General features: G+C 42.6%; 1 protein-coding gene across 3 annotated transcripts; it reads left to right on the top strand.

Annotated features, from left to right (window-relative positions):
- The first annotated feature begins 545 nt into the window (after window positions 1–545).
- Window positions 546–14151, top strand: LOC118379388 (clathrin light chain A-like). Of its 3 annotated transcripts, none has more exons than XM_052487291.1 (5): window positions 546–1014; window positions 1536–1591; window positions 2550–2667; window positions 4617–4728; window positions 12982–13054. In XM_052487291.1, the coding sequence occupies exons 1-5, from the start codon at window positions 828–830 to the stop codon at window positions 13037–13039; spliced, it is 531 nt and encodes a 176-aa protein (XP_052343251.1). In that variant the 5' UTR covers window positions 546–827; the 3' UTR covers window positions 13040–13054. The 3 variants fall into 3 exon arrangements, with proteins under 3 accessions (XP_052343251.1, XP_052343249.1, XP_052343252.1); XM_052487289.1 differs by lacking the exon at window positions 12982–13054 and adding an exon at window positions 13577–14151 and having other exon boundaries at window positions 559–1014; XM_052487292.1 differs by lacking the exon at window positions 12982–13054 and adding an exon at window positions 13577–14151 and having other exon boundaries at window positions 562–776.
- Window positions 14152–14447: the final 296 nt, after the last annotated feature.

Consider the following 14447-nt stretch of genomic DNA (forward strand, 5'->3'; position numbering starts at 1 on the left):
ATAATAGTTACTTAATAATAATAGTTACTTAATAATAATAGTTACTTAATAATAATAGTTATAATAGTTACTTAATAATAATAGTTATAATAGTTACTTAATAATAATAGTTACTTAATAATAATAGTTATAATAGTTACTTAATAATAATAGTTATAATAGTTACTTAATAATAATAGTTATAATAGTTACAATAATAATAGTTATAATAGTTACTTAATAATAATAGTTACTAATAATAATAGTTACTTAATAATAATAGTTATAATAGTTACTTAATAATAATAGTTACTTAATAATAATAGTTACTTAATAATAATAGTTACTTAATAATAATAGTTACTTAATAATAAGTAACTCTGTCTCTTGGTGGTTGGAATTGCACATGCACATGGCCAATTATACAAATTATGTGATGAAGTCAATTAGTGACTTCTAGGACAGCCAATAACTACTTTCCTTACTGAGAAGTTGGCAACACTGCTTCAGATACCAGTTGGGTAATAGAAGTGCATTTCTAGGTTTCTCCAGCAGATAGAGACACATCCTAATAAACCAAAAGGTTGGAAGTACGTGTGGCAGGGCTAGGCAAATGGAAAGTGAGGAATCATGAATCATCACAGACAGAAAGAAAGAAGCTCGCTTAAAAAAACGTTAGTCCTTATTCATTCGTCTATCAGCTGACAACCGTTCATGGAAAAAGTTCTGCACGATTCAGATATATCCATCATCATAACTCCTCTCTCTCAGCCGAATTAATTGATAAGCCAGCAAAGGTAAACAATCAATAATTACAACGTTAGATACATTTCACTTGTTGGTGAAAGATGGCTGATGCACATTTCGGGTTTGCATCTGACAACGGAGTGCTGCCTGTCGAGGTGGACCCAGCAGCAGCTTTCTTAGCTCAGCAAGAAAGCGACATAGCGGTGATAGAGAATAACGAGTCCGGCGTCGGGGCTTTGCAGGGATCCGCTGAGCAGCAGCCGGCGGCCGATTCACCTGTACAATATGGTAAATTGCTAACTATGCTAAGTTAGCATGTTAACTAAAACTAACTCCTAACTAGAAGTACATAGACGAAGACAAAAAATAAAATTAAATACATTTTATTAGTACCATAACTAGGTATTTTAATTCTTACCAGACAACTTGTTAAGTTAAGTTTGTTTTGGCAAAGTTTTAGCCTGGCTTTTTAGTTAGCAAAGTGGCTAACGTTAGCTTGTTAGTTGATTGACAGCTTTCCATGTAAACAGTCATGTTAGTTGGAGCAGCGGCACATCACTCCCGAGTTGAATTATAAACTCAAGTTTGTCCGATATAATGGTTTGTATGTGATTGAGTAAATGTATTGAAGTTTACCCTCAGGCTAAATTGAGGCTAGTTTAGGATACTGCCCATTATGCATGTGTTTCTGCATTCTTGTCACTTATCTATCCACCCCTAGAAAGCAAATGATGACTAGCTAGGTTAGAATAATGTAAAGCATGTCATATGTTTGTTTAAAGCCCTTTTTTCTTTGTTTCGTCTGCCAGATGCAGGGTTTGCAGAGGCATCAACAGCCACGGTAAACGGAGACATGTTTGAGCTGGTAAGAGAATAACACTTCTAATGAGAATTCACATTTATAAGAAAAAAATGTTTTTTTGGACTTGTTTTATTATAGGTTAGTTTTGTAAGTGAGGCAGTACCTATAGCAGATGACAACACACCTGAAATAGGTAGCTCTTTCTCAATGGTAAGTGATTTGTTAACAAGTAAATCTGCCCATATCTGATATTTCTATGTCCTGGGAATTGTTTCTGACAACATCGTGCTAATCACATTGGCCTACGTTAACTCAACTGTCCCGAGGAACGGGACACAGGTCTTGTAACTTAAGAGGTTAAAATTCAAATTCTTCCACATTTCAATGACTGAAACCAACTATACATTGTAGAAATTAATATACAGATATGAAAAGCATTTAATGAGAAATAAAGAGGTATGCAACATGAACATATTGTCTCATTTACACATTTATGGATGGTCTCTAACTATCCAAAGTTAAAACTATTTTGCCACGATTTCACACCAGCTGGCTGAAGCTAATTGGTGAAAGAATTTGGCTAACTCTTCTCACCTGCGAACACACAGGAGACACCCAAAACCAACTCACCAACTGAATTGTCATGGCTCCTGGTATTTCATAATGAGCCAAATCTAAATGAGTCCAAATCAGGAAGTTCAGCAGTATTTTTGCATTTTTTCCTCAGTGTCCAGCTGTTACTACTGAATCACCTGGTGGGCCTCATGCTTTATTAGTGCTGAGCAATTAGTGTTTCTTTCTCCATGTCAGCTCCGCACAGACCGGACAAGTTTAAGCGGGCGCACAATGGATTATGGTCATTATAGTTAATTACCATGTTTTCTGCGCTAAACTATGTAGAATATCAGCCTGTTGGAAACTATATAATTGGCAAAAGATCAGAATTGGGCTGCTTGTGTAAACGCAGCCTATGACTGGTGGTTCTTATGTCTCATGCCTGGTCCTGGTTCTCCCCCCCCAGGAGTCCAACGGTCCATCGGACAGCTATGCGGCCATCGCCCAGGTGGACTCTCTGAGAGCAGAGCCTGAGAGCCTGCGTAAGTGGAGGGAGGAGCAGAAGGCACGGCTGGAGCAACTAGGTAAGTAAACAGCAGAGACTATAGTGTGGCCCAAATGGCACCTTAGTCCCTATATAGTGCACTACTTTTAACCAGGGTCCATAGGGCTCTGGTCTAAAGTAGTGCACTATGTAGGGAATAGGGTGCCAGTTTGGACAGAGGGCTACTTCAGACTTACCTATAACTACGATGCATACAGTCTCTACCGCTACGATACATGCAGTCTCTACCGCTACGATACGTGCAGTCTCTACCGCTACGATACATACAGTCTCTACCGCTACGATACATGCAGTCTCTACCGCTACGATACATGCAGTCTCTACCGCTACGATACATGCAGTCTCTACCGCTACGATACATACAGTCTCTACCGCTACGATACATGCAGTCTCTACCGCTACGATACATACAGTCTCTACCGCTACGATACATGCAGTCTCTACCGCTACGATACATACAGTCTCTACCGCTACGATACATACAGTCTCTACCGCTACGATACATGCAGTCTCTACCGCTACGATACATGCAGTCTCTACCGCTACGATACATGCAGTCTCTACCGCTACGATACATACAGTCTCTACCGCTACGATACATACAGTCTCTACCGCTACGATACATACAGTCTCTACCGCTACGATACATACAGTCTCTACCGCTACGATACATAGTCTCTACCGCTACGATACATGCAGTCTCTACCGCTACGATACATGCAGTCTCTACCCCTACGATACATGTAGTCTCTACCGCTACGATACATACAGTCTCTACCGTTACCATACATACAGTCTCTACCGCTACGATACATGCAGTCTCTACCGCTACGATACATGCAGTCTCATGCAGTCTCTACCGCTACGATACATGCAGTCTCTACCGCTACGATACATGCAGTCTCTACCGCTACGATACATGCAGTCTCTACCTCTACGATACATACAGTCTCTACCGCTACGATACATACAGTCTCTACCGCTACGATACATACAGTCTCTACCGCTACGATACATACAGTCTCTACCGCTACGATACATGCAGTCTCTACCGCTACGATACGTGCAGTCTCTACCGCTACGATACGTGCAGTCTCTACCGCTACGATACATGCAGTCTCTACCGCTACGATACATGCAGTCTCTACCGCTACGATACATGCAGTCTCTACCGCTACGATACATGCAGTCTCTACCGCTACGATACGTGCAGTCTCTACCGCTACGATACGTGCAGTCTCTACCGCTACGATACGTGCAGTCTCTACCGCTACGATACGTGCAGTCTCTACCGCTACGATACGTGCAGTCTCTACCGCTACGATACGTGCAGTCTCTACCGCTACGATACGTGCAGTCTCTACCGCTACGATACATGCAGTCTCTACCGCTACGATACATACTGTATTTTGTCCACATTGACAAAGTGTGACACCTAAATGTCACATTTTCCCTCTACCAGCTTAAAAGCCACATAAAAGACCCTGGGGGGAAAAAAAGTGAAGTTGATTAGTCTGTCTATTTGTGTGTGTAAACCACCCTTCATTTGGGCTCCACTCAGTGTCATGTCCTGTATGGTATGCTGGAGTTGGGCTTGTTCTTGCTGTATTGAATCTCCTGAGAAAAGAGCACCATCTTCTGTAGCTCATACAAATGCATTTCGGACTAAAACGTTTCATCCTGGGTAGTATTAATTTGTGCACACCGTAGCAAAATGTTTCATCCTGGGTAGTATTCATTTGTGCACACCGTAGCAAAACGTTTCATCCTGGGTAGTTAGTATTCATTCGTGTTCACCGTAGCGAAACGTTTCGCTATTATTATTGGACATATTCAAGTAGTCCTCCCCATTTCCTTCTGTTTGCTTCCGCTTTCGTTCCTACTGAATAGGACCCTGGTATTGTGCACGTTCTGTTGACTGTGTATTGACCATCCTCATCGTTCCCTGTGTGTATGTGAACCCTGAAGACTCTGCGTCCAAGGCAGCGGAGGCTGAGTGGAAAGAGAAGGCCAAGAAAGAGCTGGAGGACTGGCACGTGCACCAGATTGAACAGATGGAGAAGAAAAAGTCCAACAACAGGTTAGTTCCTAGCCAGCTCTGTTTAGTTCCACCATGGTTCCCTCAAAACTACAGGGATGCAAACTAGTCACCTTTTTGGTGAAATTCCCTGTTTTCAATCTGAAGTAGGTGACCTACTTGATTCGTGTAGATATAATTAGAAAAGTTGGGGGGTGAGGGTAGATCACTACTGGCTGTAGGGGGAGGGGGTTAGATCACTACTGGCTGTAGGGGGGGTTAGATCACTACTGGCTGTAAGGGGGAGGGGGGTTAGATCACTACTGGCTGTAGGGGGTTAGATCACTACTGGCTGTAAGGGGGAGGGGGGTTAGATCACTACTGGCTGTAGGGGGGTTAGATCACTACTGGCTGTAGGGGGAGGGGGTTAGATCACTACTGGCTGTAGGGGGAGGGGGTTAGATCACTACTGGCTGTAGGGGGGTTAGATCACTACTGGCTGTAAGGGGGAGGGGGGTTAGATCACTACTGGCTGTAGGGGGGTTAGATCACTACTGGCTGTAGGGGGGTTAGATCACTACTGGCTGTAGGGGGTGAGGGGGGTTAGATCACTACTGGCTGTAGGGGGGTTAGATCACTACTGGCTGTAGGGGGTTAGATCACTACTGGCTGTAGGGGGGTTAGATCACTACTGGCTGTAGGGGGGTTAGATCACTACTGGCTGTAGGGGGTTAGATCACTACTGGCTGTAGGGGGAGTGGGGGGTTAGATCACTACTGGCTGTATGTGAATGAGTGATGAGTGTTTGGAGCAATACTGGCTGTATCCAAGGCTCAGCCAATCGTTTTACATAACATAATGCAGCACGCGATTGGAGAGAGAAGAGACGACCAACTTACTATTTACAGCATCAGCCTGCGTTCTGAAAGACAGTTTGCCAGTTAACTCACAGCAGCGCGTCCCCTGAACCATAACGAAGAGGTACTGTAGGTCAGAAGCCTGACCATGGAGACGGGGGATGAGAAGGTGATGAAACAGTACTTCATGACCTGTAACCGAAAAAAACACCTGGCATTTGGAAAGTTTGAGGTGAGGGAGACAGTGTGGTGGAACAAGTATTGGTAGCATTGTGAAGTATCTTGCTCGCGGGATCGAATTCTCCGTTAACTAGCCAGAGAGATGTTGAGCAACATTAGCCAACTTATTAAATAATAGAATTTATGGTGTGAAAAGGCTGTCGTGGTAACAAGCATTCTATTATAAAGGCTGTCGTGGTAACAAGCATTCTATTATAAAGGCTGTCGTGGTAACAAGCATTCTATTATTAAGGCTGTCGTGGTAACAAGCGTTCTATTATAAAGGCTGTCGTGGTAACAAGCGTTCTATTATAAAGGCTGTCGTGGTAACAAGCGTTCTATTATAAAGGCTGTCGTGGTAACAAGCATTCTATTATAAAGGCTGTCGTGGTAACAAGCATTCTATTATAAAGGCTGTCGTGGTAACAAGCATTCTATTATAAAGGCTGTCGTGGTAACAAGCATTCTATTATAAAGGCTGTCGTGGTAACAAGCATTCTATTATAAAGGCTGTCGTGGTAACCAGCATTCTATTATAAAGGCTGTCGTGGTAACCAGCATTCTATTATAAAGGCTGTCGTGGTAACCAGCATTCTATTATAAAGGCTGTCGTGGTAACAAGCGTTCTATTATAAAGGCTGTCGTGGTAACAAGCGTTCTATTATAAAGGCTGTCGTGGTAACGAGTTCTATTATTGTCGCCTTGGGGCGGCAGCGTAGCCTAGTGGTTAGAGCGTTGGACTAGTAACCGGAAGGTTGTGAGTTCAAACCCCGAGCTGACAAGGTACAAATCTGTCGTTCTGCCCCTGAACAGGCAGTTAACCCACTGTTCCCAGGCCGTCATTGAAAATAAGAATATGTTCTTAACTGACTTGCCTGGTTAAATAAAGGTCAAATTAAAATTAAAATATAAAGGCTGTCGTGGTAAAGCGTTCTATTATAAAGGCTGTCGTGGTAAAGCGTTCTATTATAAAGGCTGTCGTGGTAAAGCGTTCTATTATAAAGGCTGTCGTGGTAACGCGTTCTATTATAAAGGCTGTCGTGGTAACAAGCGTTCTATTATAAAGGCTGTCGTGGTAACAAGCGTGCTGTTATAAAGGCTGTCGTGGTAACCAGCATTCTATTATAAAGGCTGTCGTGGTAACAAGCATTCTATTATAAAGGCTGTCCTGGTAACAAGCGTTCTGTTATAAAGGCTGTCATGGTAAATGTAATATTAGTGTATTGTTTTGTTCTTAAGACCAGGCAACAAACATTGGATTACTTTCTTTGCAGTCAGGTTCACATTAACCAGTTTTTATTTTACACACAGAGACTGATCATATAGATTATATTCTTTGTTGTTTAGTTAGTTAAAACCTGTATTCCCTCCCCCTAGCAGGGATTTATTGTTTCAGTGTCACCTTGTTGGGCCATCACCCGTTTGCATCCCTGAAACTAACATAGCAGGAAATACGAGTTCAGACAATATACAACATATATCAGACAAAATATGAAATGTAAATTGTATCTGTAGTATAGTTACCTATGAGAATAAAGAGCGTTGATATGATCAGAATGTGTGTTTGTGTGGTTATTCCGTGAGACCAGATCGGGAAATAAGATGCGTTTATAGTTTAGGCTTAAAGACTTTTCGATAGACTGTCACGGAAAGTTATTCATGTACCTAAAATATTCATTCTAAGAATAACGTGGACAGGATTTCCTGGTAAATAGCTTAAACGGAGTGGAAACTGTGACAGCTGAGCTGACCTCTGCCCCCAGGGTTCCAATGTTTTGTTGGCCTGCTTTTTGGAGCAGATAGATAATGCCTCGTTATTCAGGATTGGTAAGAAATTCAGAGATCAGTTTGTATGCTTGAAGGATCAGTCGTTTGTGTCTATTTCTATGTCACCAAGCTGAACTGTTCGTAAAAACGTCTGACCTGTGGTAAAAACGTCTGACCTGTGGTAAAAACGTCTGACCTGTGGTAAAAACGTCTGACCTGTCGTAAAACGTCTGACCTGTGGTAAAACGTCTGACCTGTGGTAAAACGTCTGACCTGTGGTAAAACGTCTGACCTGTGGTAAAACGTCTGACCTGTCGTAAAACGTCTGACCTGTCGTAAAACGTCTGACCTGTCGTAAAAACGTCTGACCTGTCGTAAAAACGTCTGACCTGTCGTAAAAACGTCTGACCTGTCGTAAAAACGTCTGACCTGTCGTAAAAACGTCTGACCTGTCGTAAAACCTAAGGAAGTAACAAAATAACACGTAACTTCTCATTGCGTTTGACTATTAACTGATGTTTAACTATTAATGACCTACTTTAATGCCCTCTATAATCCCACACATCAATTACTATCAAAGTATTTCTCTCCCGTTCGCTTTTCTTTCTCTTGTCGTAAAGATATTTTATTCTCTGGGGGACTCTTTGCTTTTCTGGACTAAAACCTTCTCTCAGGCTTCCCAGCAGACGCTGTCAAAGTAGCAGCTGGTAACTATAGCTCCATTTCTTGCTGTAATGCCCCTGTGACTGTATCTTCTAAGATGAGAGAGAGAGAGAGAGGCTAGCACTGCACTGTGTCCAGGCCAACAGCCTAAAAACCAAACATTCTGCATCCCAAATAGCACCTGGTTCTCTATATTGTGTACCACTCCAAGGCCTATAGGGCTCTGTTCAAAAGTAGTGCACTAAATAGGGCACGGGGGGGCCGTTTGGGATATACCCTGAGGCTAGAAAAGTCCATTGGCCTATAAATGTCAGGTTGCAGTATATCTGGCCATTGTCTCGTCTAAACTGCTGACTACTGTGTGTGGACTATGATGGTTGAGACAATGAATGCTTGTTACCACGACAGCCTTTATAATAGAATGCTTGTTACCACGACAGCCTTTATAATAGAACGCTTGTTACCACGACAGCCTTTATAATAGAACGCTTGTTACCACGACAGCCTTTATCATAATGCAATTGGTTTGTCCTATACACTGACTGCACAAAACATTAGGAACACCTTGTGTTGAACTGGGGTATTAACAGCCGGGGCATGAACCCTACAAGTTGTCAAGTGTTCCATAGGGATGCTGGCCCATGTTGACTCCAATGCTTCCTACAGTTGTGTCAAGTTGGCTGGTAGTGGATCTCTACTAGAGGGCGACCGATTATGATTTTTCAACGCCGATACCGATTATTGGAGGACCAAAAAGGCCGATGCTGATTAATCGGCTGATTTAAAAAAATAAAATAAAAAATATATATTTAAAAAATATTTGTAATAATGACAATTACAACAATACTGAATGAACACTTATTTTAACTTAATATAATAAATCAATAAAATCAATTTAGCCTCAAATAAATAATGAAACATGTTCAATTTGGTTTAAATAATGCAAAAACAAAGTGTTGGAGAAGAAAGTAAAAGTGCAATATGTGCCATGTAAGAAAGCTAACGTTTCAGTTCCTTGCTCAGAACAAGAGAACATATGAAAGCTGGTGGTTCCTTTTAAAATGAGTCTTCAATATTCCCAGGTAAGAAGTTTTAGGTTGTAGTTATTATAGGACTATTTCCCTCGATACCATTTGTATTTCATTAACCTTTGACTATTGGATGTTCTTACAGGCACTTTAGTATTGCCAGTGTAACAGTATAGCTTACGTCCCTCTCCTCACTCCTATCTGGGCTCGAACCAGGAACACATCGGCAACAGCCACCCTCGAAGCAGCGTTACCCATGCAGAGCAAGGGGAACAGGGTAGCCTAGTGGTTAGAGCATTGGACTAGTAACCAAAAGGTTGCAAGTTCAAATCCCCGAGCTGACAAGGTACAAATCTGTCGTTCTGCCCCTGAACAGGCAGTTAACCCACTGTTCCTAGGCCGTCATTGAAAATAAGAATTTGTTCTTAACTGACTTGCCTCGTTAAATAAAGGTAAAAAAAAGTCTGAGCGAGTGACGTTTGAAACGCTATTAGCGCGCACCCCACTAATTAGCTGGCCATTTCACATCGGTTACACCAGCCTAATCTCAGGAGTTGATAGGCTTGAAGTCAAACAGCTGCTGGCAAAACGCACAAAAGTGCTGTTTGAATGAATGCTTACGAGCCTGCTGCTGCCTACCATCGCTCTATCAAATATCAAATCATAGACTTAATTATGTCTAAATAATTAGTTCGCAACGATCCAGGCGGCCCAACCTGTTGCATATACCCTGACTCTGCGTGCAATGAACGCAAGAGAAGTGACGCAATTTCACCTGGTTAATATTGCCTGCTAACCTGGATTTCTTTTAGCTAAATATGCAGGTTTAAAAATATATACTTCTGTGTATTGATTTTAAGAAAGGCATTGATGTTTATGGTTAGGTACAGTCGTGCAACGATTGTGCTTTTTTCGCGAATGCGCTTTTGCTAAATCATCCCCCGTTTGGCGACGTTGGCCGTCTTTGTTAGGAAGAAATAGTCTCCACACAGTTCGCAACGAGGCAGGTGGCCCAAACTGCTGCATGTACCCTGACTCTGTTGCAAGAGAAGTGACACAATTTACCTAGTTAAAATAAATTAATGTTAGCAGGCAATTATTAACTAAATATGCAGGTTTAAAAATATATACTTGTGTATTGATTTTAAGAAAGGCACTGATGTTTATAGTTAGGTAAAGGTTGGAGCAACGACAGTCCTTTTACGTGAATGTGCACCGCATCGATTATATGCAACGCAGGACACGCTAGATAATATCTAGTAATATCATCAACCATGTGTAGTTAACTAGTGATTATGATTGATTGTTTTTTATAAGATACGTTTAATGCTAGCTAGCAACTTACCTTGGCTTACTGCATTCGCGTAACAGGCAGGCTCCTCGTGGAGTGCAATGAGAGGCAGGTGGTTAGAGCATTGGACTAGTTAACTGTAAGTTTGCAAGATTGAATCCCCGAGCTGACAAGGTAAAAATCTGTCGTTCTGGCCCTGAACAAGGCAGTTAACCCACTGTTCCTAGACCAGTTAACCCACTGTTCCTAGACCAGTTAACCCACTGTTCCTAGACCAGTTAACCCACTGTTCCTAGACCAGTTAACCCACTGTTCCTAGACCAGTTAACCCACTGTTCCTAGACCAGTTAACCCACTGTTCCTAGACCAGTTAACCCACTGTTCCTAGACCAGTTAACCCACTGTTCCTAGACCAGTTAACCCACTGTTCCTAGACCAGTTAACCCACTAGACCAGTTAACCCACTAGACCAGTTAACCCACTAGACCAGTTTTTCCCACTAGACCAGTTAACCCACTAGACCAGTTAACCCACTAGACCAGTTAACCCACTAGACCAGTTAACCCACTAGACCAGTTAACCCACTAGACCAGTTAACCCACTAGACCAGTTAACCCACTGTTCCTAGACCAGTTAACCCACTGTTCCTAGACCAGTTAACCCACTGTTCCTAGACCAGTTAACCCACTGTTCCTAGGCCGTCACTGAAAATAAGAATGTGTTCTAAACTGACTTGCCTGGTTAAATAAAGGTGTAAAAAAAATAATAATAATTTAAATCGGTGTCCAAAAATACAGATTTCCGATTATGAAAACTTGAAATCGGCCCTAATTGATCAGCCATTCCGTTGAATCGGTTGACCCTCTGATCTCTACTTTAAATAGCTTGTTCCATCTCATCCCACAGATAATCGATTGGATTGGGGACTGGTTGACTGGGGACTGGTTGACTGGTTGACTGGGGGACTGGGGACTGGTTGACTGGTTGACTGGGGACTGGTTGACTGGTTGACTGGGGACTGGTTGACTGGTTGACTGGTTGACTGGGGACTGGTTGACTGGGGACTGGTTGACTGGTTGACTGGGGACTGGTTGACTGGGGACTGGTTGACTGGGGACTGGTTGACTGGTTGACTGGTTGACTGGTTGACTGGGGACTGGTTGACTGGTTGACTGGTTGACTGGGGACTGGTTGACTGGGGACTGGTTGACTGGGGACTGGGCAGGCCACTGCAATAAGCTGGACTCACTCGTGTTTGTGGAACCATTCCTGGACAATCCTTTTGGCGTAGGGTGTTATCCTGCTGAAGAAATACACTGCTGACATGGAGTCATGAACCTGATTGGCAATGACGTTCAGATATCCTGTGGTATTTAAAAACGCTGCTCCACTTTTATAAAGGGACCCAATGTGTGTCACGAAAACACACCAGCACTCCGCCTGCCGGTAAACGTTGACATGAGGCATGATGGATTCATGTACTCGTGGTTTCCTCCATACTCTATTCCTCCATACTCTATTCCTCCATACTCTATTCCTCCATACTCTATTCCTCCATACTCTATTCCTCCATACTCTATTCCTCCATACTCTATTCCTCCATACTCTATTCCTCCATACTCTAGTCTTCCAATCGGCGTGAACCAGGATTCATCAGAACAGGCCATTTTCTTCCAATTTTCATTCCCACTGCTGTGTCTTGTTTGTTTTTTTGGGGGGGTGGGCGGGGTGTTCTGAAAGACGTGGGACTCTGTAAGGTCGTCGGCAGCCGAACCCCCGTTTAGTTTCAGAGTACAACGAGTTCTTACATTAGTTTTATGTATCTGTCAGGTTGACTGCCTGTAGTCTGTCTGTTGCTCTGCATAACTTGTGACAGGCCTCCCTTTGTCCTCTTTCATCAATGACCCGTTTTCAACCACTGGCTGTTGGCTTGGATGTCGGACCATTGTTGATACACACAGGAAACTGGTTGAGCGTGTGGTGGGGGGACCCCAGCAGCGTTGTAGTTTTTGACTCAAAACGATGCGCCTGTCACCTACTACCATACCCTGTTCAAAGACACTTAAATATTTTGTCTTGCCCGTTCACCGTCTGAATGGCACACAATTCATGTCTCAAAGCCTTTTTTTTTTAAATCATTCACTAACCCGTCTCCTCCCTTTCATCTACACTGATTTGAAATGGATTAAACAAGTGGCATCAATAAGTGATCATAGCTTTCACCTGAATTCACCTGGTCAGTCTACAATGTAGTGTTCACCCTCCTGCATGTTGTTAGTTCTTCACTATGGCTTCCTGTCCTACCAAACCTTAACTCTGCATGTTGTTAGTTCTTCACTATGGCTTCCTGTCCTACCAAACCTTAACTCTGCATGTTGTTAGTTCTTCACTATGGCTTCCTGTCCTACCAAACCTTAACTCTGCACATTGTATGACACTTGACTCACCTCTCTCTCTTCACTCCTTCTGTCTTTTTGCTCTGAACACCTAGGCTTGCTGATGACACTTTCTACCATCAGCCCGACTCTCAAGTGATAAACTTTGTGTAGGTTTTGGAACTCTTCTGTTTTTGGTTTAGTATTGTCTTGTCTTTTTAAAAAAAAGTTTGTTACCTGTAGTTAAAGGTGTTTGCATGTCCCAACTGTGAAACAAACACATTAGTTAGGCTCCATTTTGGGTCCTGGAGGGACTGTAATTTGACTGTGTCCATAAATGACGACAACAGTGTTCATTGTCTTTCATCTTATCATTTCAGTTGTGAACATTTGCCAGAATTGCATGTAGCCTATTTTCAATACTGTGTGTAAGTTTTAGTCAAATGTACACCCACTGTGAGTCTGTGATGTGGAAGTGATTTCGAGGGGCTAGGAGTCTGTGACGTGGAAGTGATTGAGTGTTTTGGCAGCATGGCATGTCAGTGGCACTAATATCTATGGGACGGTTTTCCTGACACTGATTAATCAAATGTTACTTCAAAGGAGATGCTTATTAGTCCAGAACCAGGCTTAATCTGTGTCTGGGGAAACCGTCCCTTCAAACACCTTGTCCAACACCTCATCCATATCTCCCTTCCTCCCCTCCTCCAGGTCATCTGAAGAGGCCTTCCTGTCCGAGGCTGACGGCGACAGCCCAGGGACGGAGTGGGAGAGGGTGGCCTGTCTCTGTGACTTCAACCCCAAGACCAACAGGACGGCCAAGGACGTGTCCCGGATGCGCTCGGTCCTCATAGCCCTCAAACAGACACCTCTGGTGCGCTAGTACGGCCAATAGAACAGAAGGGTGGTGATATTTCCCTCCTTTAAAAAATAATTTAAACGCCTATTCTTGAGTTATGAACCTTGGTTTGCATTAAGGCAGAATGTTCTAGGCTCTTTTCATATCTACTCTTGGTTCAGGGTTATATATGTTCAGACCCTCCTGTTTTCTGTCATGTCTGTAACATGTGGAGAGGAAAGGTAATTGTCCCTCCCGCCATCTTTCTTTATTCTGATGTATCCAGTGGTACCTCACTACCTTAACATGAAACGACTGACTGCTCTCTGTCTTTTTAACTTCCCATCAACAATGCTTGGCCTCTTAACTGACGTTAAGAAAATATGGTTACTGTAAATTCTTCATTAAACTTCTTCCCTCTCATAAAAGGGAGGGGAATTGGGTCAAACCTCTTATCTTTTAAGCGTGATTCCTCTCCCCAATATTTAGGGTGTGAAGTGTTCTTTTAATCCAATAAGAGATTAGGTTCATCTCCACTGTCATTTCTATTTGATTTAATGTGTCGGTTGTAATGTAGCCAGTCCTGTTCAGGTACTACATATAGGAATAGGTTCTAAACCACATATGCCAGTTTTTATTTTTTATTTTGAGTTAAGAATTGATTGACGGACCTATTAATTTACTGTAGTATAATATTCCTAATGGATTATTTAACAGTACCTAGTGATATTTGTCCTGACATTT

Source organism: Oncorhynchus keta, chromosome 30, assembly GCF_023373465.1.
Source record: "Oncorhynchus keta strain PuntledgeMale-10-30-2019 chromosome 30, Oket_V2, whole genome shotgun sequence".
NCBI lineage: Eukaryota > Metazoa > Chordata > Actinopteri > Salmoniformes > Salmonidae > Oncorhynchus > Oncorhynchus keta.

Bases quoted from the DNA above. Each gene is read 5' to 3' on its own strand.
- LOC118379388 (XM_052487289.1), top strand. From the start codon at position 828: ATGGCTGATGCACATTTCGGGTTTGCATCTGACAACGGAGTGCTGCCT. The intron at 1,015-1,535 runs GTAAATTGCTAA...TTCGTCTGCCAG, and splicing joins CGATTCACCTGTACAATATG to ATGCAGGGTTTGCAGAGGCA. The intron at 4,729-13,576 runs GTTAGTTCCTAG...CCCCTCCTCCAG, and splicing joins AAGAAAAAGTCCAACAACAG to GTCATCTGAAGAGGCCTTCC.